This window comes from Centruroides vittatus, unplaced genomic scaffold (assembly GCF_030686945.1).
Source record: "Centruroides vittatus isolate TY-2023 unplaced genomic scaffold, ASM3068694v2 scaffold_3046, whole genome shotgun sequence".
In the NCBI taxonomy this organism is placed as follows: domain Eukaryota; kingdom Metazoa; phylum Arthropoda; class Arachnida; order Scorpiones; family Buthidae; genus Centruroides; species Centruroides vittatus.
Window position 1 is genome coordinate 61,974 of NW_027122699.1, and position 24,873 is coordinate 86,846.

Consider the following 24,873-nt stretch of genomic DNA (forward strand, 5'->3'; position numbering starts at 1 on the left):
AGAAAAATCGGAAAGACTAGCGTAAAAACGGGCGTAAAACCTCTCGCCATAAAAACTTTTATTCACGTGACCTATTTGCGTTTGCGCTCGGATTGCGGTGAAAAATTCGAATTTTTTTACGGCGCCGGGGCTGTCGAAGTTACGCCTGTACGGTTGTATAAGTGATATATCGATATAAAGACAATGATTATATTCTACGAGTTTTTTCTGCACTATAATTACAAATGTAGTAAAAATAATATCTTTACTTTCATATATTAACTTTCATTGTCGTATTATTAAGATAATACATAGCACTTATAAGCTTAGTTTTTTTATTATATACTCCTCGAAATTTAAGGATTTTCCTTTGGCCGTCCATATCACGTGTTTTAGGCATCCATTATTATGTGAGGTTTTAAGCTTTTTTGTGAGTTTTAAACATTAATATTTTAAATTATTATGTCCCTTGTTTTCTCTAATGTCCTTTCCTCCGTGAAAGGTCAAGACGACGACCTTTTCTCACCCCCTCCGATTTGTGCGGCATTTCCAGAGCGGCACTTCCAAAAGTGACCTTTTTGCCCATTCAATTACGTCGCGAACATCAGAGACGATTCTCCCCTCGCGACCGGGTATCATTTGTTCTTTTCCACCTTCGTCGTGGTCGACGGCGTTAGCCAATTAATACGGGACTGAATTTGTTCATCGATAGAGGGTAACGAGGAAGTACGAGGGTAACCCACCCACGTACTTCCTATTTCGCTAACTTTGTCCCTGATAGCACCGATCGAGATGACCATATAAGGCAACGAATTTTACTAAGGTTCGAGAGACCAACTCTGACCTTAGTCACCTCCAACCATTTATTCCGAAGGTTTGACAGTTGTTATCAATTTTAGTATAAACAATACTCCGTTAGAAGCGAACTTCGAATAGATTACATCATGATTTGCATTAGTCATTCCCCGACCAAACGGGTATAAAAGGGGTTGAACACAGTCCTCCGGGCGGACATCGACAGAAGACACAGGACCCTCCGGCTCGAGTCCGCTATACTCTCCGACGGCCCGCCATACCCGACGGCGGACATCATCGAGACACTGGACTCTCCGGCCCAACTCCGCCATAACCTCCGACGGTCCACCTAGATCCTCGAAGGTCTTACAACCAACGCATAACTGAGGATCCACGAACAACGAGTCACTTTCCAGAAGTATTGATTTAGTTTGAAACTCTCTCTTCTAGTGTCTCTCACCTAGTTTATAAGTCAACTAGTAGTAATGTTCATCCAAAGAACGTGCCGAATAGACAATTAAATTGTCGTGCGGTTTATATCTGTGTATCGTTATCGCGTATACCTATATTAGGCAATTAACTTTGTAACTTCTTGTATCTTAGTTTAGGGATATTAAATTGTTGTTATGTTAAACCTGTCTCTTCCTGAAGTACGGACGACACCTCACTAATCCTCCCACTCGATTTATCGCCCACCATTGACAAAGTGACAGACTCTACCAGCTCGCGCGAGTAAGCAGGGTCAAGCTCGCTGCTTAACCCCGTCGGTTTTCACAATTATAATCGGGATACCTCTTGTCGTAGATACGTGAATACTTTCGGATGTTTTCGGTAAATCTTTCCAGATCTATTCTAGAGTAGCCACGAGAGAACATGCACAAAAGCTCGTTTTCCGCCATTTTCGCACCGTGTCACAATGACCTACATTTCACTGACTTTTGATTGGCTGAAGGTACCTTTTACGGCCGTATTCGCGTCGAAAGTTGAACACTGCTCAACTCGCTTTTACGCTGGTCTTACGACCTGTTCGGGCGTAAAATATCATGGTCACGTGATTAAAAGCTATTACGGTGAAAGGCTTTACGCTTGTTTTTACGCTAGTGGAGATTCGGCCTTAGACGTTCTTGTGAACTAGGACTGAATGACGAAAAGCACACAATTTTCAATTAAAATATATTTCTTATAACGTATATTTTAATTGAAAATCGCGTGTGTCTCATTTATCAGCATAACAAGAACAAGTAATTCACAAGAACGTCCAAAGTGGGCAGAAGTATAATATATATTTTACTTTTTATTTTGTGTAGTATTAATTTATATTAATAACTAATATCGTTTATATTACCTTTCTAGTTATTACTTCCCTTTAATATAAAATTCAAATGATTTTTATAGGTAGCTTTGACAATGAACTTAAAATCGAATACAATATAGTTTTTCACGCCTAGTAACTAATGACATCTATCGTGTCTATGAACTTATAGTGCCTGAATATCTTTACGTAGAAATAAACGGCCTCTACCCTGAATACAGTCAAGTGTTAATTCAATTTTATTTATTTTAACTTATTAAATTATTATGTGAGACATACCTCAAGAGAGAAAGGCTTGATGATTGTTTTCCAATCAGATTTATCTTTTCTTTGTAGTAACGTAAAGATTATTTTATAGATTCCTATAATGGACGAAAAATCTACCAAATGAAATCGATCGTATGTTACGGTATACGGCAGGAATGAAAAATCTGATTCCTACGAATACAACAACAATAATAACTAAAAATAATATCACGTTGTAGTAAATTTAAATAAATGCCATAAAATTTCATAAAATAAAATTAATTGTTTATCTAGTAGTTAATATAGATAATGTGCAGTGGACGAGAATACTCGGTCTCGTGCTTCGCTTAAGAGACTTAAGCAAAAGCATAAAACAACGAACATGCAATGGGCGAAAAAACAGTAAAGACAGGTAGAAAATAAACATTAAGATATTGAATCAAAAAACTCTTATTTAGGATAAGAGTTTTTCTGAATATTCTATTTAAAAAATTACTACAGTAGTATTCTTACTTCAAACAACTCTAAGTTCGAAAAATTCGCCTCGGAGTTTGAACGATGCTGCGCAGTGAGAAAACGCGCTCGAAGTGTAAACACAATGCGATGTGCTATTAAGTCATCGGTTGCTCTCGCGTTACGCTCGTGCGTGTTCAGTGCAGTTTTCGTTTTATTTTTGGTATGTTTGCTTATATTGCGTGTTGTTCGTCGACTTTCAACAATTTCTTTCTGCTCCACAATTTTTCTTGGTCCACAGCTTTTGGGTGCCCAGTACGACTTTTATCATTTAGTTAAAATTCCCAAACAAAAGTTTTTAAATCACATCTGACATGTGCGAAGCTAAAAGCGTAATTTCCATACACATTACAAATTTTTTACTGTTTGTACAGAGTTATAGTCTATCCATTCCAAAACTATAAGGCGTAATGTCTGATATAGTTTTTATCTCAAGACATTTTGACTTGTTTTATTCAAACCAAATATGAAATAAAAATAAGCTTCTAAACGAAGAATACAATCTCACATTATCTATAATATGTTAGATTTCACAACTGTTCTAATTGAATCCATATCTATGTTAAGAAATGACAGCTATTAAAAATACTCAAAACCTTTCTGTTGACCCCATATAATCTTATTAACCGTGACATCCAAGAAGTATGTGTAGACAGCGAAGTCTAAGAGGAAGGATGCAATATCGACGATTGAAGAAAAAAAGGCAATTATCGCGAAGCACGAAGCCCACCAATTAACGTGTGGCGAATCTGGCGGCCATGTTTAAGATGCTGAAATCGAAAGTGTGCTATATAGGTAAATGTAAGTTTTGTTTACAACATGTCAATATAGGACACTCGACCTGGACGTGATGACACAAGGTCGTACGTCATCACTTCGATTATCCAGATACTGCAGTTAAACTATTCCCAAAACGCTACTTTCATTCGTAACACAATCCGTTAAAAGCAGCCAATTCACCTACGACAATGATAATTTCGTAAATTTTTACTTTAGTGCAGTAAACTGCACTAAATATTGCATTTTTCACAAAACTTGATTATATCGAGAATCTTTACTATGCATGTTATATAATACAGACTGTCTAACAAACTTAATGATTGATAATAACTGAAACAAGAAATATGCAAATCTTACGGTATATCAGTCAGCTCAGCATTCGATATTACAACGTGTTCGACTTCAATGTTAATCTTTGTCACTGTTTATTTGTTGTTTTAATTATTTGCCAAATAGTCTTTTTCGTATCTTCAAACAAACAACCAACCAATAAAGCAAAACAGTAAGAGGAATAGTTAAAACGATAACCAAAACGCGGGCTGATTATTTTACATTATTTTCGTAGATTCTTTTAGATTGATTAATAACAATCACTATAACTTTAGGCTTTTACATTGTTTTTTGTAGATTTTGTAACTCGATATCTTTCTTAGATCATTACCGAAACTATTCCAATAGGAAATTATTTGATAAATCGGTGCAGATTTTCCCACCGTAAGTTTAACAATTGGAAGATTATATCCATAGGTCTTGCGAGTATCCCGTGTCGATACATTTCGATGTTGGCCTATCTTGTTTCCGAGACAGCTGTTTTTCTTCTTACCCTTTATAAATTTATAACTCTCCAACAGGACTTGTTTCACGAAGATTTCGCATATTCTATCAATATTTTCAGTGCGGCAGAGTTCGGACACTGATTCTCTGAAATGTAGATTATGGATTGAACGAATAAAGCGATTTTGTACCACCTGAAGTTTGTTAATAGTGTGTAAAGATGCGGTTTCACAGACTATAATTCCATATAGTATAACTCAATTGTAATATACTTAAAAGTTTTGAATTTTTTATTTAACCCGATATACTTTGCCAAGGATAAAGCAATATCATCTATTTGTCTATTCCAGTGCAGATTATCATCAAATATTATCCCTAAGAACTTTATAGCTCTTTCTGTTATTTTCAGTTATTTCAATTTTTAGGTGGTCAAGATTCAGATTTTTGTTTCTATTGGAAAAACAGAGAAATTTCGTCTCGTTTTTATTAATTGCCAGCCTATTTTTTCCATATAACCATTTGATGTTTTTAAAATGTTATTTAAATTCTCTCGAAGAATTACAGCATTCATATGAGAAGAAGTTATCGCTATATCGTCAGCATACATGATTATGTTGTCTTTTGATAGTGGTTGAAAAGATCATTGACGTATATGTTAAAAAGCAGAGGACCTAGAATTGAACCTTGAGGAATGCCCTTGTTTGGTTTAAGCAAACTGGAGATAACCTGTCCATTTTTAACGTAGTAAGTTCTGTTTAACAAATATGATATCGACCATCTTAAAGGAATTCCTCTTAAACCAACAGTTTTCAATTTTAATTCTAAAAGTTCCAGATTGAAGCTATCAAATGCTTTTGAGAAGTCTACGAAGACTTAAACTACTATATTTCATTTATCCAGTTTCGACGTGATTGATTGTTTCAAACGCAACAAAGCGTCTACTGTCGAATATCCCTGTTTGTACGCGTATCGATTACTGTGAATAATCTGTAATTTCTAAATGAAAATTTAAACTATACAAAACGAAGTTTGAGTCCTTTTGCCTATTAGTATCCTTTTATTCCAGTCCAGGAACCACAAAACAGCCAGCGACTTGAAAATTTCAAAAATAACCGATGAACACAATTAAAAAACATACAAATTAAAAATGATCGTTACGTCGACCCTCCCTTGTAGGCTACGACGTCTACAAACATTAAAAATCGTTAAAATTCTTTACAACTGCATTCGTGTTATATAATCGCTTTTTTGAAGCTGAGAGCTCTCTGGTGGATTTCAAGGAGCCTAGTATTAATTTACATAATTGTACATTGAAGCCCAGGATTATTTTGACAAAATTTCTTAATGAAAATTTAGTTTGCCTGAAATCCACCAGAGGGCTCTCTTCTTCAAAAAACCGATTATATAACACGAATGCAGTTGTGAAGAATTTTAACGATTTTTAATGTTTGTAGACGTCACGATCATTTTTAATTTGTTTGTTTTTTAATTGTGTTCATCGGTTATTTTTGAAATTTTCAAGTCGCTGGCTGTTTTGTGGTTCCTGGACTGGAATGAAAGGATACTAATAGGCAAAAGGACTCAAACTTCGTTTTGTATAGTCTAAATTTTCATTAAGAAATTTTGTCAAAGTAATCCTGGGCTTCAATGTACAAACTGTAATTTGTTTATAAAAGTAGAAAATCTTCTCAAAAATTTTTGCCAGAATAGATACTGTTATGATTGGACGGTAGTTTTCTACATCACACTTAAATCCGTTATCCTTATATAACAGCAAAACTAAGTTTTAATTTAACTTTTCTGGAAAAATACCATTTTCGAAAGATTTGTTTATCAGGTACGACAATGGCTGAGCTAAGATATCTGCTATATATTTTAGAATTTCAACACTTAAAACATTAATGTTCGGAGGACTATTTTTTAAACTCATTATAGTATTATAAAACTCTGAAGGAGTTGAGTTTTCCAAAGAAAGTATTGGATATAAGGGCGTTTACTATAGGCTGCTTTATATTGACACAGCCGCAAACATCTGGTACGAAACCATTCATGGATCTGTAGTAATCGGCAAAGATATTACAAATTGTGTGCTCATCATCAGTTGTATTCCCCTTATAGTTTAATTTGTTAACGCAAAGATTGCCGTCAAACTTTTAAGAATGACTTTCAGAATAGCGAAAATTTTACCATTAATCTATAGATGAGTTATGCGCTTCCACGGATAACACGTTGATTCGATCCTGCATGTATAGTTATCCAACAAGTGCATAGAACTCAAATATGAAGAACGCGGACTAGTTAATTTTTCTATTGTGTGACTGAGTGAATACGACTAGAACCACTGTACTTGGTACTGGATTTGCGCCTGACTAATGGGTGGGTCGCAAGTAGTTTTCTGAAAATAAGTTTTCTTTAAGCATTAAATACGGCATCTGACGTTTAACACCTAAACAAGGACTGAATGGATCTCCACGAAAGTACATTTTTATTGGTTTCCCTTATTCCACGAATCTACTCTTTTCCATAATGTTTTTTTTCCCGTGGCGAACGATTGTTAGAGTCGAGGATAAAGATATCGAAGACATTATAATATGAATGGTGTCAAACATTGATCTGTAATCGGAGTATGATTTTTATTACCCGTAGTTTAACGTTTGTAGGTAAGCTTTGGGCTAACCTATATTTTTAACATGTACAGTAAGACACCGCTTAACGGGAGAATAGGTACCTAGACGACAAAGCGCTAAAAGAAATAGCGTTAAGCGAGATCATTTTAACACAGAGTAAATAGGGATAGGGGAACACGCTTCCAAAAATAAATAAATTTTACTTGAAGTTATTTTTATATTAATGTGTATAATATTATATGTTAAATAACACATAAACATGTGCGCACAGAAATGTAAAGTTCATTTTTTGTGACGAAGGTCCTGGCTTTTCTGAAATTCTTGTTTTTTGCCATAAAGTCGCGTAGTTTCATTTGTCGCTTTTTTCTTTCCTTAAGCAAACGTCGGTAGCAAGAGATCGCATCCAAAACGCCTGTTCTTACTTTTGCACTCCTTTCAAAATCTGGATCATTCGCTACAGTTTGATCAACGATTTCGGTTATCGTTACCAAACTTTTACTAAGGAAATCTGCAGAGAAATTCTTTGAGTTCTTCGTTTTCAGAATCTCTATTTTTCAGTTCTACACGAATTCCTTGTTCTGCCACTTCTCGAAAGTCGTCTGTCGTTGGCAAGGCTCTCGCTAGAAACCTGCAGTAACGCCTCAATATCCAGCTCGTCTACATCTCCTCCTAGTCCCGCTGTATCGATTAGGTAACGATTTGGTCAACCTAACGATACAGCGATAGGCTCTTATCGCTGAGAATTCTTGGATACCTTCAGCCATAACTTCTTCCACACTCCGTTCGTGCATTTACCAGTTACTTCTTGCCCAGCCGGGTCAATATGGCCTATGAAATCTACGATGTTATATTTTTTCCAAAATTACACCAAACAAACGTAGGTTTAAGGAAAGTACAGCGCTACGACAAATTGCCACCTTTTGCTGATTGGTTCGTGGTTGGAATAATCGTATAATATACGAATCAATGAAATGCCGCGATAATTTGAATCAGCGTAAATTTTGAACTTTTTTAAGGCTTCGAGCAGACTGCGTTATATCGAATCAGCGTCAATGGAAACAGCGTTAAGGAGGTCTTAATTTAAAAAAAATTAATATTCTAAACCATTGTAAAAGGGTTAAAATTATTATATTGTAACTACGAATACCTGATAAACCAATTGTGATAAACTTCCAGTATATGTGCCATTTGCTTCCATCTTTAATCCATACGTAACTGGCACTGGATGAACAATTTCATACCTATAAAATGGTCAAAAGAATATTTATATCATATATTTAGTTTCACCTATTTAGTAAAACCTATTTAGTAAAGTTTAAGTAAATTTCCAACCTTTTTTGATTAGCGAAACACCGAATTTAATACGATTCCTGCGACACACTATAATTTTTAAATAAATTACTGTTGATTTATAAAAATTTTGATAATAGGGATGTCAAACTTAGAAAGGCAAAACCTGACAATTTTGCAAATGAACTATGAATATAAAAAGACTATTTCTATTAAGTCGTAAACAGAGAGCATCGGTAAGCCAGAACGTTCACAGAAGCTGTAAAGAGTTTGTACGCCCATCATACGCGCAGACACACGCAACTTTTATGAGGAGAGTGCGCAGATGCCGCAGAGTTTGCAACAATCGGCATTTTAGCGAATATCTCCATCTTCCTTCGGTCGGCCGGCAGTAAAACAACAAAAGTTAGTTTATTTATTTCTTATTTCCCGGGCTGTTATATAGCCTATAACAGAGGAAATGTATGGCCCTCAGTCAAAAAATGACTTCCAAAGCTTTTTACATTATTGGACTCGGAACACCTCGGAACGTAAAGAAATGCAAAAAATTTTGGGCCGGTTATTTTTGTATGTATGGATATTAGTGCATTTATGTGTGGGGGAACGATTTTGTTCACCCTCTTTGAACCTTAATAATTCCCGTGCATTTTGTCGAAAATTTCTGAAATTTTGCAGGGAGATTTATTTATTAGAGTGATTTATACTGTTAAGTTTTGGTGGTTAAAGGTCGAGAGGTGGGGGAGATAATAAGGATCGTTTGTTATCTCTAGTAGGTTCGCACTTAATGGCAATTTTACTCGTTATTAGCATTTAAAATTTTTATAAAACCGTCCCTACCTTCGAAATTAAGGATTTGCCATTTTATAATAGTTAAAAGTATTAAATGGTTTTTAATAAAATATAACAAATGGCGCCACCAAATGTCAAAAGTTAAGCAACTTGCTGCTGGATATTTAGTTTGGAAGTTCAGTTTATTTTTAGCAAAAATTTATTAATTGCAAATACAAGAAATATCATGTTATTATTGAATATATACGGTGAATTCTCCATTTTCTGACATCGTATTAACTGCTAAAGGGACGAACCTAATACTAAAAATACTTTCTTTAGTTGACTTATATTAGCTTTCACTAGAACGTTTGACGACTGCCCAGAACATTAATTCCCGTTAAATTTGAACAGTTAAGCACATAAAAGATAATACAAATCAATAAATATACGTATAAGAAATGAAAGAAAAATTACTTTAAATTATCATAATGTTAAAAAAAAAAACATATTTTTTGAAATGTCCTGGAGTAATCGATGCTATATAATCCTAACGACTTCGAGAAACGAATTAAAAAAAAAGGTTTTACGCCTTACATTTATACCACCAGAAGAGGTGGGTGTAATACTGTGATTCTGTGAGTTAAAGGATAAAACAGGAATAGAAATATAATGTGAATTTTAAATACCGTTAAAACGTTTATAAAATAATATAGCATCTATAGAAAAGGTGACGGAATTTATTCGGCAAAACATTTGTTAAGCGCAATTGAATTTTGTCTAAATTAGAACATGAAGTCCACACCAGTAAACCGTGTTCGATGATAGACTAGATGTCGGCTAAATACAAAGGAGTTATAGCTTTCGAGTAGGAAAGTGATTTCCCAAGGTGTGAAAGCACCCTTCTCCATCCAGAGAAGTTTAACTACATGCGGAATGTAGCTGTTAAAACTGAATTTTGAATCAAAAACGAAATCATTAGAAATTGTTGAAAGTATTTAAATATATCTGATGACCAGAAATCTATAAAGAAGGATAGCTAAGAGGACAAATAAGCGAATAACATAAAGCTTTTCGATAAATTCATCTTGAGAACAGAGAGAGAGAGAGAGAGAGAGCACACCACATTTACTATCTTCTTTTCATTGAATTGCTATTAAATAGGAATTTTGGCACTGCCGAGGAACGAAGGCTGTTAGTAATATTTCGTTGAATAAAGAAATAAAAAATATCCAGCAACGATTTGTTTAACTTGCCCGGTGACATTAAAACTGCATGTGTGGCGCCATCTGTTACGATATTTTATTATTAAAAACTTTTTGAATTTTTAATTCTTATAAAATGGAAAAAAAATTAATTTTGAGGGTAAAAATGGGTTTTATTTAAAAAAATTGTAGATACTAGTAATCAGTAAAATCGACCATTCTCGAGATATGACACACGACTCTCCTCTATCTCCCCACCCTGCCGACCTTTAAGCATTAAAATTTCATAGCTTCATCGTCCCTAATACACAATCCTTCCTGCGAAATTTCAGAAATTTTCGACAAATCACAGGAGTTATTAAGCCTCAAAGGGGATGAACAAAGTCGTGCTCTCCACACACATGCGCTAACATGCACAAAAACAGCTGGAACTGTTTGCATTTTTCGACTTCGAGATCCACGAGTCTAAAAATTTTTAAACCTTGGGATAACACTTTTTGACCGACTGACATATTTTTCCCTCTGTTATATGTAACACAATCAAGAAAGTAAAACTTCGTGTTTTTAAGCCTATCATTTATTATTTTATTATTAATATTTGTTTCCGATATCTAAAAATAAGTGGAGTGAAGAAGCTCTTATCGATGCAATGAAAAATGTAAGAAAAAACAAGAATTAATATGTTTTTGAGCCATTTCAATACAACAGTAATAAAAAGAATACTCTGCAAACGGCAATTTAAACAAAGGTCGCGTATATAATGAAAAATTCTTTATTTAATTTCGTATCTGCATTTCAAGAATATATAGGACGATGAAATTGGGAACACTTTAAAAAGTATTTTTTTCGAATTTTTAATTTTATCTTTAATGATTTTTCTTTGTAATATATGTCAAAATTACTTAAATGTTTAAAGTATAAAACATATATTTTTTGGCCAAAAACCAAAATTATTTTAAAGTGATTATGAAAAAACATAAAAACAATGCTATTCAGGCCTCTACCCTTTGGCTGCTGACAAATTTTTTGTCAGTAGCTCGGGGTGTTCCACCACTCAATACAGTGGAACATTCCGAGGACTGACCACAATTTACAAGAACTATATAGTTCATACAGATGAACGGGACTAGACCTAAACAGATATGTATTACCTGTTTACCTGACATACTAGCTCGGTTACTTGGTTGATACTGAAGGTATTATAGCATGGAGTGCCGTCCATGCTATAATACCTTGTATTTTCTACGGTATAAATACATATTGTACGATTATTTTCATATTTTAACGTACTTTGAATTAGTTGACTACGAACACAATATAGTGCTTTCAAGGATTCTATCCAGGGCCAGCACAGCTTCCCTATCATCAAATGTCATCGCACCCCACTGTTATAGAATATTCATAAATATTACTCATTTTAATAATTTGTTGAAAAATCGATATAACTTGTTCAATCTGTCTTATTAAGCATTGAAGTAAATATGAGTCATATAAATCCGAACATAATCCCAGTCACGGCAGTGATTCCGCGCCAACTAAAAGTCACCTACCGACTGTACTGTATATACAGAAATCAGCGTTGCCGATTTTCGAGTTCGATTCCTCCGCACCCAAACAACTAAAGTAATTCCCAATAACTCGATCGAAAGACGCTTGTTTTCTTAGGAAGTGTACAAAATTCCAAATTTTTCAATAAAGGTGTGGCCGAAATAACTGCAAGAATCGTCATAAAACCTGTATTCTATTCTTTTTTTTTCATCCAACAGTGCAAACGAACCTATAGTAAAAATACATAGTCTAGGACGATCAAATATTAAACTTAACCCTCTTTCGCTATTGGTGAGGTGCTGGCCAATCTTCCGGATCGATAAGTCACAGTTCAGGGGCTCTGCATACCAGTGGCGTGCAATCATTAGAAGCGGTGGAAGCGCCGCTTCCCTTGAATTTTCTAAAATATAAATTTTTATATTTTAACGTACTTTGAATTAATTAAAATTAATAATTTATTACAACTGCATTATGTAGCTTATTAAAAAATTCTATACTACATGCAGAAAAAACGATAAGATTGCTATAGTATATTCGAATATCAGTGGTGGAATGAAAGCGCTGGAATGTCGAAACAGGTCAGCTTCCAAGCAGCCAGATTATAGGCATTGGCGCATGCGCTTTACAGAGCACCGACCTCACACGCACGTCACTGGATGTTACACACGCATAACGCTTCCAACGTTTCTATCCAGGACCGGTTCTGGGCTGTTAGCTGCCTGCCTGCTAGATATTCGGCCACCTTCGCCCCATTATGTGAATCACGAGTAGACTAGATTTATAACTTAACCCAACCGATAGCAGTTTACTGGCATGTTTTTATTATAGTTCTGTATAGTTGACAGGAGTTTAAAAAATCCATTAAAATATTTGATATATTTATCCTGTGTTTATTCTGCTCTCCCATCTTATATTACTTACGGATTTCAACGTTAAACCGGTGATATTACGATTTAGTATGTCCCATCTGTAAGCGGATGCAGAAAAATCGTGTACAATACTTGTATAATGTTAAAAAATTAACTGTTACTTTGGCAGCATCATTTACGACCAAATTTAATGAATGAGACGCACGAGGTACAAAAAAGCTCTAGAACTTATTTTCCTTAAATTTACGATTTATGTATTCGTTGTCATGAAAATTTGTATTTCCACTTTTTTCCCAAGACTACAAATATTCAAGTACAAAGTAACTAGTGTCAAGTTATTTCTACTTAAGAAGTAGTTAAATAATTAAGCGATTAGGAACATAAATGAAAGAGCCAGAATTTTACTTAACCAAACCAGTCTCTATCCTAGTACAGTGGGGACTGATTTCTTCGTAATATTAGATAATGAAGACAGAAATTTTTACAGTTCAATGAGAGTGACCGAAAAGTTGTAAATTTTGGAAATGTTCGTGGACGCTGGTCCTAAAACGAATTAGTTAGAAAACAAATGACAGACAATCTACTTAGTATTAAGTTTAACATATTTAGATTTTTACAGCTATGGCGAAAAACGTTTAAAATCGTCCTTTGAAATATACTAGTGATGCGACAGAAGAGGCATTTACATTGACCGGTATCGGCACCGTCGGGATTTGGCAGCCTGCGTGCATGCACGCGCCGCACACCTACCAGGACGTCTCTGATTCCATTCATTAGCCCCTCGTAGGGAGCTATTTGACTAAGTGGATTGTTTTAAGATTTAAAAAGTAAAGAATATTTTGTTATTTTTATGTACGTTTCTTCGCAAAGTTATATTTACTTATAAGTTTTTTTAAAAGTATATCCGTACAATTGAAGAATTTTTTGTACTAGGTATGTATATTCGTCACGCATTTTGTTTTACCGAGTAAGATTTTTATAATTTTAATTTTAGCCCTTATATCGTGGCTAGTGATTCAAAAATTTATTTTAAAAAAGTTTTGGCTTAAGACCATATAATGAAAAAGAAACATTATTAAAAGGGAAAGACCGATGCCTAAATTAAATATAAATACGTCGACAAAAAATTCCGACATTTTGACGATTCTTTCGTAAAATTGAAGCGATTTGGAAATCAAAATAGAATAGAATTTAACATTGGTAGAAAATATAAAACAAATATTGAAAATTATAACGAGATAATTACGATTAATAGATATATCTAAATTAATAGATGTTATATGCTTTTTCTCAAAGCAAAAATTGGCATTTACAGGGTATAGGAAATTTATTGAATCTAATAAGAAAGTTCAATATAATTACCTCTGTTATTTATTAAGTACGTCAGATAATCTATTAAAAATACATTTAATGAAGTGTACGGTTTTTACTGGCTTATCGAACAAATGAATACGAACGGACCCTGACGCGCAATTAATTGATTGCCTCTGTAAATCGGCTTCTTACAGAAATACAGCTTCCCTATCATCAAATGTCACGGCACGCCACTGCTCCATAGAGCTGTTTTACTTATAGCGCTTCATTTCATGCTTGTAAAGATGAAATTGCATGGTAACGGACGATTTTCATTCAAAGTAACAACAGCTGAAATCGATGCCAACTAAAATCTTATATAACGATTTTACCAGTGGCGTGCCGTGACATTTGATAACAGGGAAGCTGTATTTCTGTAAGAAGCCGACTTCCAGGGGTAATCAGTTAATTGGTCTAGGGTCCATTCGTATTCCTAGGGTTCGATAAGCCAGTAAAAACTGTAGACTCCTCTAAATATATTATTAATATCACAATTACATTTCGAATCGCAAACCACGATACAAGGGCTAAAATTAATAATAAATTATAAAAACTTACTCGGTGAAATGAAATGTGTGGTGGATATACATACCCGGTACAATATATTGTTCGATTGTATTAATATACTTTTAAAGAAAATTATAATTAAATGTAGCTTTGTAAAGAAACGTACATAAAAATAACAAAATCCTCTTTACTTCTTAAATTTTAAAACAATCCACTTAGTCAAATAGCTGGATACGAGTGGCTAATGGATTGAATCAGAGACGTCCTGGTAGGTGTGCGGCTCGTGCATGCACGCAGGCTGCCAAATCCCGAGGGTGCCGATACCGGTTAATGTCAAATGCCTCTCGTCGCATCACTAGTATATCTCAAAGGACGCCACAGGGTTGTTGTAGATTTTAAACTTTTCTCGCCATAGCTGTAAAAATCTAAATATGTTAAACTTAATACTAAGTAGATTGTCTGTCATTTGTTTTCTAACTAATTCGTTTTAGGACTAGCGTCCACGAACATTTCCAAAATTTACAACTTTTCGGTCACTCTCATTGAACTGTAAAAATTTCTGTCTTCATTATCTAATATTACGAAGAAATCAGTCCCCACTGTACTAGGATAGAGACTGGTTTGGTTAAGTAAAATTCTGGCTCTTTCATTTATGTTCCTAATCGCTTAATTATTTAACTACTTCTTAAGTAGAAATAACTTGACACTAGTTACTTTGTACTTGAATATTTGTAGTCTTGGGAAAAAAGTGGAAATACAAATTTTCATGACAACGAATACATAAATCGTAAATTTAAGGAAAATAAGTTCTAGAGCTTTTTTGTACCTCGTGCGTCTCATTCATTAAATTTGGTCGTAAATGATGCTGCCAAAGTAACAGTTAATTTTTTAACATTATACAAGTATTGTACACGTTTTTTCTGCATCCGCTTACAGATGGGACTTACTAAATCGTAATATCACCGGTTTAACGTTGAAATCCGTAAGTAATATAAGACGGGAGAGTGGAATAAACGCGGAATAAATATATCAAATATTTTAATGGATTATTTTAACTCCTGTCAACTATACAGAACTATCATAAAAACATGCCAGTAAACTGCTATCGGTTGGGTTAAGTTATAAATCTAGTACAAGGGTGGGCAACCTTTTTGCAACATGGGCCAGAATAAATTTTACGTTTTTTCCGTGGGCCGTAGTAGTTAATTGACGCCTTCTTGTGACCTGTAATTTTACAGTCTGTAAATCGTAGCTGGCCCGCGATAAGTTTCTATCCGACCCGCGAAATTTTTAATAGATTATTAAATTGGAAAAATTACTAATTACTTCTTAGTAATTTTTGAAAACGATAAGAGAAATAAATGAATAAATGAGAAATAAATAAATAACTTTTTTTTATTTATTTCATATTTGCAGACTAAAAAATTACAGGTCACAAGAAAGCGTCAATTAACTACTACGGCCTGCGGAAAAAACGTAAAATTTATTCTGGCCCATGTTGCAAAAAAGGTTGCCCACCCTTGATCTAGTCTACTCATGATTCACATAATCGGGCGAGGGTGGCCGAATATCTAGCAGGCAGGCGACTAACAGCCCAGAACCTGTCCGGGATATAAAATTGGAAGCGTTATAAGTATATAGCTTCCACCAGCTAAACCGTGAGGTTGGTGCTTTGTAAAGCGCATGCGCCAATGCCTATAATCTGGCTACTTGGAAGCTGACCCGGTTTCAACATTCCTTCCGCCACCGAATTATTCGAATATACAATAGCAATCTTATCGTTTTTTTCACACGTAGTATAGAAATTTGTAAAAGATACATAATGCAGTTATAATAAAATATTAATTTTAATTAATTCAAAGTACGTTAAAATATAAAAATTTATATTTTAGAAAATACAAGGGAAGGAATCACCTAAGGAAAATCTGTTTCCAGTCGATAACTGTAATTCCACTGGAAAATGGTCAGAAGATGAGAGAGAACCAACACGAAGGGATTCGACCATGTGGACCAGATTCTGAAAAATGACTATAAAATCTATAACAGAGCTACCCACTTTCGACAAAAAAGTTAATTCACCTGGAAAATCTCCCTTACTACGACCATTGAGGAGAATGAGATCGTGTTCAATTAACCAACTCAGAAACTGTCTCCCGGCCGTATCAACCTTTAAATCCTTTGACTGTCTGACGTCGAAGATATTAGAAGAAGCTACATTCAAATGCGAATCAAATTCCTCGCCAATATGGACGTTAAAATCGCCCATTATCACAGTTCCGTGGTAATACGAAGACCAGGAATTCAAAATAGAAGAAAACAAATCTAGACGTAAGCCTCGCTGCCTTAGCAAACTGGCATATACTACCAGCACCAAGATACTCCTATGTTCGGAAGCCGAATAATGTGATAAACCAATCACCATCAAATCAGAATAAGTTTCCAATAACTCGAAGTGCCCTCTAACTTCATCAAAAAAGAACAAAATTTCACCGTGGGGCCTACCTGGCCCCACGGTGAAATTTTTCAGCTGGAATTATAAAATATTTTCAGTTAATGGAAGAGACTTAGCAAGAAAATCGCCATCTATTGAGACCATCCAGGTCTCAACAAGGGCCAAACAAATTAAATCAAGTCTTTTAATCATATAATCCAACAGTGAGCACTGGACTGTGATAATAGGCGGTTGCCAAACCCACAGCAATTCCGAAAAAACAGCGAGTCCGAATAACAACCTGAACTGGACTAGACTGGACCGGACACGATAAAGTTGGAAGTCTCGCCAAACCTTCGCTCTTACGGGAAGGAAAATTCAAAATAAAAAAAGAGACAGGAACTTCTATTAATCGCTGCCCCGAGATGGAATACGTAAATCTCTTATCGTCAACGTACATCATCTCGCAAAAAAACACGACGACCAGCTTCCCGGTAGTCTTTTAAAAAAGTAACCAAGTTTTTACGGCGAACTCGCGAATTAAACGAAAGATCCGTCGCCAGTCTAAACTTTACCGGTCTTTCCCTACCTTCTTGTTGAATTTTCGTTCGAAATTTTTGCAGTAAATAATTACGACATTTCCAAGACGATAACTGGATACAATACAATTTCCGAGCTTTACCCAGCAAACGGGAAATACCGACAATATTATGTCCCGATAGATCAGCCGCATCTAATTCCTTAGATAGTAAATTAACAATATGATCCTTCGTGTCTAACTCGTGCGGAATACTATAATTAAACAACATTAAATTGCTTCTGTTGAAAGCATTAACTTGTCTATCGTAGGCAAAGGAGTGTAACTCACTGATGTCGTCCAAAGGAAATTGTTGTTGTTTGTTCCACTTTAGCAAAGTCAGTTTCTAGTTTCTTTACCAAAAATAATGTTGACCGGTTAGCCATTTCCAAGTTGGCGAGCCTATCTTCGATACACTTCAACCGCATCATTACTGCACTCGAGGTAGACTCCAAATATTGCCGTAAGGATGACATTTCTTCTCTATCTGAATCCGGAGGAAATTGTCTCTTAAAATAATATTCCAATTTTGGATATTTTGAACCGGGATCACTCGGTGAACGATAGTGTTTAGTTCCCTTCCGTTCTTCTTGGGTGTGATTTAACACTCCGAGAGGAGTACGTGGAAACATTTCCAAAAAAGTAAAACTAACAATAGCGCAGAAGGACACAAAAGCAAGGACGTACCAACGTGAGTGGCAAATTATGTAAAAAAAAACACAATAGTTTACTATAAAATAGTGTTAGCAATTTCTCTTGCAAAAAGTCACCAGCAACGACGGTTACTCAACAGCGCCCTCATTATTCTAAATTATTTAAATATAGTATATGTCTAGAATAGAATGATCGTTGTTTTTACGTTTTTTTTTTAACTCTTTCCGCCCTGTGGGCACTAAGAGGGCTTTTTTTAGTAGGCCCATTATGGGTTCGGCCAGGCCCACAATGGGGCGACCGGGTGGTGAGGGACGGGGCCCGACATATCCGAACGGATCACCCCCCGAAAAATTCCTGGGGATTAATCGACCCGTTCGGATTCGATCCCGGGTCCCCCAGAGCGGTAGGCTGCCACCCTGACCGCTCGGCCATCCGGCCGTTGTTTTTACGTTAATTGTTATAAGGAATATAATTAAACCATTCAGTTACAACTGTTCAGATTGCTAAACACGCTAAAGCAATAATGTAGGTAAACATCTTGTAGGTACGGCTTCAAAGCGTCAAACCTAACTTATCAAAGAAAACATCCTAGAGAAACTTGACAAATGTCTGAACTGTCATAATTAAGGTAATCCAAAAGGAGATAAAGCAATATCAGAATATTATCGTGGGTTGCTTACTGAAACCATGTGTGCATACCATACCATTTCCAGTCATTACACAAAAGTTATTAAGCAATAAAGCAGAATAAAACAGAAAGTTTGAATGAAGCAGGATAAAGCAGAATTAGGAAACTGCCAAGGTCGCCACGTTTTTCCCAACTCCCACACCTTGTGTCTCTGTACCGCCAACTACAGCAACTTATCAGTAAGATAGCAAGTTTTTTGAGGACTGTAGTTGCATACTGGCATCTGCATCGAAATCAGCCAAAAATAGATATTCTTTCAATTTTAGATATCCTCACGAAAATACAATATACAAATCTTGTTTACCATATTTCAATTCTAATTTATATTTTTCAAATTTATAACTATTTTTATCTGTTAAATTTACATTACTTTCGTGTGCCCACACTCTGTATCAGTTTTACAAATTAAAAACTTCTTCATACCTTATAAATATTTAATCATTATTTTTCAGAAAAATTGCAGTCTCTTGTATTTAATGTTAAATAGAAATGTACCGTTTTTTGTTAAATAAAATATTTGTTTATTTTTAAATTTATACTTCGGATAATTTGGTAATTTTTATTTGCCGAATTAAGTAGCAACCTTTTAAAATTCTGGTAGCAAAAGAAATGACTTTTTTAAATGTTGCGACTTTTCATTCCAAACAATTGTCAACACAGCTCCCATCTCCCCGGGATCTGGTAACCATTAGTTAGGCCGCGAGTCCACTAGCCGTAAAACGGCCGTAAAACCCCTCCTCGTAAAAGCTTTTAATCACGTGACCAACATATTTTACTCCTCAGCAGGTCGTAAAACCAACGTAAAAGCGAGTTGAGCAGTGTTCAACTTTCGATGAGAATACGGCCGTAAAACGGTATCTTCAACCAATCAGAAGTCAGTGGAACTACGTCATCATGACATCATGCGAAAATTGCGGGAAAAGAGCTTTTGTGTACGTTCTAACATGGCTACTTCGAAAAGACCACGAATTGATTTGGAGAAATTTATCGAAAATATTCGTAAATATCCATGTTTACACGACAAGAGGCATCCTGATTACAAGAATGTATGCCTAAAACATGCGATATGGACGGCCGTAGGAAAGTCCTACGATTTAGGTGAGTACATATTAAGAAAGCTAAACCTAGCACGCTAACTATAGTATCTTAATATGATATTAAATATTTATTTTGAAACATCATATCAGCTTGTATCTGAATTTAAATTATTTTATACACTGACAAATATGAACGATCAAGCTACGATGCTTTCGTTTTCACCAATTCACGTGCGAAAAAGTATTTCCTTTCGACACTTGGGCCAGCACCGTCGCCGTAAAAACTTCGACCTCCACCGCAATCCGAGAGCAAACGCAAATAGGTAACGTGATTAAAAGCTTTTACGGCGAGGGGTTTTACGGCTATTGGAGTCGCGGCCTTAAATCTGATATATTGCGATAGTGATTTGAATAAACCAAGTATAAAATGTTTTTAAGAAAAAATGGTCATGATAATAAAACATGGATTAGTCGTTTTTATGGAGGAAAGCAGAAGACGGCGGCCAAATTGTTGTAAATAAATGTTTATTTTATTTATTTTTTTTTTATTTTTAGTCATACTAGGACGAACCCATGATGCGGGAGTACAAAATCAAAACATAACATTTACAACAAAACTAATATACAAATACAATACATAAATTTTACAGAGAAACTGAACATACACAAAACGATAACATTATATATTTAACCAAAATATAAATATATATATAAAAAGAAAACAAATGTGGGAAGAACTATCCGAACAAAGAATACTATATAAGTAAAAAAGTAATCACACCCACCTAAAAAGGAAAAGCAAAAGCAAAAGAGTTAAGCAGTCACGTCTAACAGCGGATAGACTCCCAAAAATCCCTTGCAACGAACACACTTTAAAGGAAAGAAGCGAATGCCACCTTTCGGTCAAATCAAATATTTTAATATGCAAATTAACACAAAATATACGCCAAACTTCGTACAAAAAGTACACTGAAACAATAAAACAATAATAGATTACCTAAAAAATAATTTAATTTTTTGAACAAAATTAATTAAATCAAAATTATATTCATTACCAATGAGGGCCAAAAACTTATCAAACTGAATACTAGAGATACCAAAAATACTTTCACGTATTTTTTCTAAGTTTGTACATCTAGCTATCACGTGAAAAGCATCCAATGGCAGATCGCCCTGACAATATATGCAAATTTCTCTGCGATGGTTCTGTAAAAAATTAAGGGAATTACATCTGATTTGCATTATCGTGGAGCAAATATTAAAAGGAGAGATTATTGTTATAAATCAAGCAGTCAAAGAAAGATTTGTTTAAGTGCTTATACCAAACATTATAAGAACTTACATTAATACGACGATTTAAATCAAAGATAAAGTTGTCAAAATAATTTAATTTCAAAGTAGCGCAACAGTGATAATTATTTAGCAATTCATCAAAATTAATACCGTTATCAGCACAAATTTTCCTTAAACCTTTGGACCACAGCAGATCCCTTTTATTTAACACATAACCTAAACACGTTCTACTCCATCGCTTTTCATCCAAATCAATAGTCCTAAAGATCCAATTCAAACACTTATTTAGTATTGTAAAAGACAAAGGTAATAGCGAACATTCCATAAAAATCAGATATCTTGGGGTACAACGGGGCAAACCAAATAATCTTTTAATAAAATTAGCCAGGACCGGATCCAACTCATCAGATTGTTATATGCTGCCGAGGTTTGGGGTTATCAAAGATGTGACAATTGAATTAAAAATCTTTAAACAATCTTAAATTACGTAGTTTAGCCGACCTACATATCTGAATAACTATCAGTTTTAATAAAAGCATACCTTTTCACAATCTGAATATGGGATTTATAATTTCCGTTAAATTTAAATACAACACCCAAATATTTATATTGAGAAACTACCTGAATCACATCGTTTCTAAGCCACCATTTGTCCGACTTAGCAAGTTTACCACCGTTACGAAAAACAACAACTTTAGATTTCATAAGATTCAAACTCATGTTATTTTCTAAAAGATATTTGTCCAAAATATTAATAAATCCTTGTAAACCTCTAATAGAGTCGGCTATCAAGACTATGTCATCTGCGTAAGCCAATATTTTGATACCAATGCCATTCACCTCTATACCTTCATAGTCAGAATTAGTTATTTGTTCAATTAAATCATTTAAATATATACTAAACAATACCGGACTTAAAACAGCCCTGTCTAACCCCAGTAGCAGTAAAAAAAGACCTAGAACAAAGACGACCCCATTTAATCTTTACATTAGACTCACTATATAATTCTGTAAGTAAAGAAACAAATTTAAAACTAATGCCATATTTCAAAAGTTTTTTCCACATTAAATTTCTATCCACCGTATCAAAAGCTGAGGACAAATCAACAAAGAATGCATATACTTTTCGCCTTTTCCTCATTAAAGTCTTAGAAATAAGGGTATGCAGAATAAATATATTATCTACCGTAGAATATTTTTCACGAAAACCGGCCTGATTCTCAAATAAAATATTGTTCAAATTTAACCAAGTAACCAACCTGTGATACAATATATTACAAAAAATCTTTGAAACACAGTTCAGCAGTGAAATTCCTCTATAATTACTAGGGATTACTTTAGAGCCATTTTTATATACCGGACATAAAATAGCACTGCCCCAATCTTTTGGGACTGCCCCCGTTCTCAAGATTCTATCAAAACTTCTGAGCAGTATCGGAAAAACACAATCCATTCTCCAAAATTCAGAAGGTATACCATCAACCCCAGGCGCAGAACCAACCTTAACTTTACTTAAAACATAGCTCAATTCGGAATCCATAATGTCTACATCCAAAATTTCATCAGACCAACTTAAACACTCATTGAAAACAGACAAATCTACACTATACGGAAGTGCAGAACCATATAAGGAATAAAAATAAGTAAACCATTCCTCCAAAGAAATATTCACTTTACTATTATAATTTCTAATTTTACACAAATTCCAAAACCATTTATTATTTTTACGAAAGATATCCGAATTCTGAACCGTATACAAGAACTTTTTTTTCTTAGCTACACAAATCTTTTTAATCAAACTACGAAATAACACAAATAATTTACGATCCGATTCTAAACCACGTTTCTTAAACGCTCTCCAAGCTCTATTTCTGTTACGGATCATTAGGCGACAATCCAGATCAAACCAATTATTAATATTTAAATAGTCCTTAGGTTTAGAGTTCATATTATGCAAATTAGCTATTTCAACAATTACTTTACTAACACTTGATAGAGAAACCGAATCACAATCTAACAAATATTTCTCAAAGTCTCGCACAAATGTATTCATAGTCTCACAATTCCAAAAAATTCTTTCGTAAAAGCTGCCCTTATTAGTCACCTTAAGTTGAGCAGGATTGTCCAAACATAGTACTATAGGAAAATGATCCGATAAACAACAATCATCAACAAAAAAAGATTTAACACAACCCCATACACAGGAAGTTGTTAGACCAAAATCAATAACCGATGAACCCAAACTAGACACAAACGTATATTCACCGGCTTCATCACCCAACATTCTACCATTCAATATTATTAAATTTTTATCTATACAAAACTGAAGCATCTTTTGCCCTCTGCTGTTCACAATAGCATCCTTAGATATTCTGCTTCTTTTAACATAATCAATACCAAAAACATCACCAATGTAATCAGGAATAATATTTTCCGCACCCATCCGAGCATTAAGATCACCCAAAATAATTAGGTTAGAATCTTCATTAAAATGAAAATTAATTAAAATCTCAAAAATTTCCTGCCAATTATGCTCTTGCATATACACAAAACATAACAAAAATTCACCCGTAGGTACTATAATATTAATCAAAACCAAAAAATCATCTCTATAAATTACTTTATAACAAAAACACACTTTTATAAACAACAACCATCCAGCCTTGAATCTACCCCTACTAACATCACGAAAAGCATCACCAATGATACAATTATAATCCGATAAAACTTCAAAATTACTATTATTACCTTTAGCAGAATACCAAGTTTCAGATAAAAAGATTACATCAAATTGCGATATATATTTCCAAAATGAATTCGGCTTATTTTTGATACCGGCGCAATTTTACGCCACGATAGAGGTAGCCTGGATTACTGGTTGCTATGAAGAGACAACAATAATTTTCCCCAAATTCTCATCATATCCATATTTTACTCCATCAATAAATATTTTATCATAAGATAAACGAATACTATGAGCACCTTCTGATTTCTTCTGTCTTCCAAACACACGTAACTTATATCTAATGTCTCTTAACGATGACTTTTCTCAACGACTAACAAAAACAATTAAGTTACGCGACTCAATAACTGCTTTTTTATAAGATAATTTATCACTAAGAGAACTAAACTGACAAATTATTATTCTAGGCCTATCACCCAATTTTTTACCGACTCGCCTGGCATCAACATATCGCAACAGAGGCAAATTCAACTTATTCGCAGCAAAAGATTTAACAACCTGCAATGTTTCCATTGCAGATTCTCCAGCTCCCTCCTCCAAACCATGAATAACCAAGTTATTAATTCTCCGCTGATTGTCCATATAATCCATCTCTCGTTCCATTTTCGACACCTTCATACTAATATTATCAATAAGGGAGGAACTCGTCATCTCCGACCCACCCGAACCAATCCTAGTCTCAATATTAACTAATCTAACCTCAAAGTCAACCAGAGCCTCATCCACATTCTTAAGCCATTCCGTAAGATGGTCGAGCCGCTTTATAAAATCCTCCACTTTACCATTGAGAACCGCATGCATACGCAGTAATAAACGAACACCTTCCGATACATCAAAATTCGAATTTTGTAGTAATTCAGAAACCTCCTCGTCCTGACCGGAAC

General features: G+C 34.6%; 1 protein-coding gene across 1 annotated transcript in view; it reads right to left on the bottom strand.

Moving 5' to 3' along the window:
- Window positions 1-24,873, bottom strand: part of LOC136988080 (probable glutamate receptor) — a 45,587-nt gene that overhangs the window by 7,476 nt on the left and 13,238 nt on the right. The window contains exons 3-4 of the mRNA XM_067285882.1: window positions 8,174-8,267; window positions 2,366-2,524 (exon numbers count right to left, since the gene is read on the bottom strand). Coding sequence (XP_067141983.1) covers window positions 2,366-2,524; window positions 8,174-8,224 — 210 coding nt within the window. The 5' untranslated portion in view covers window positions 8,225-8,267. The remainder of the gene's footprint in view (window positions 1-2,365; window positions 2,525-8,173; window positions 8,268-24,873) is intronic.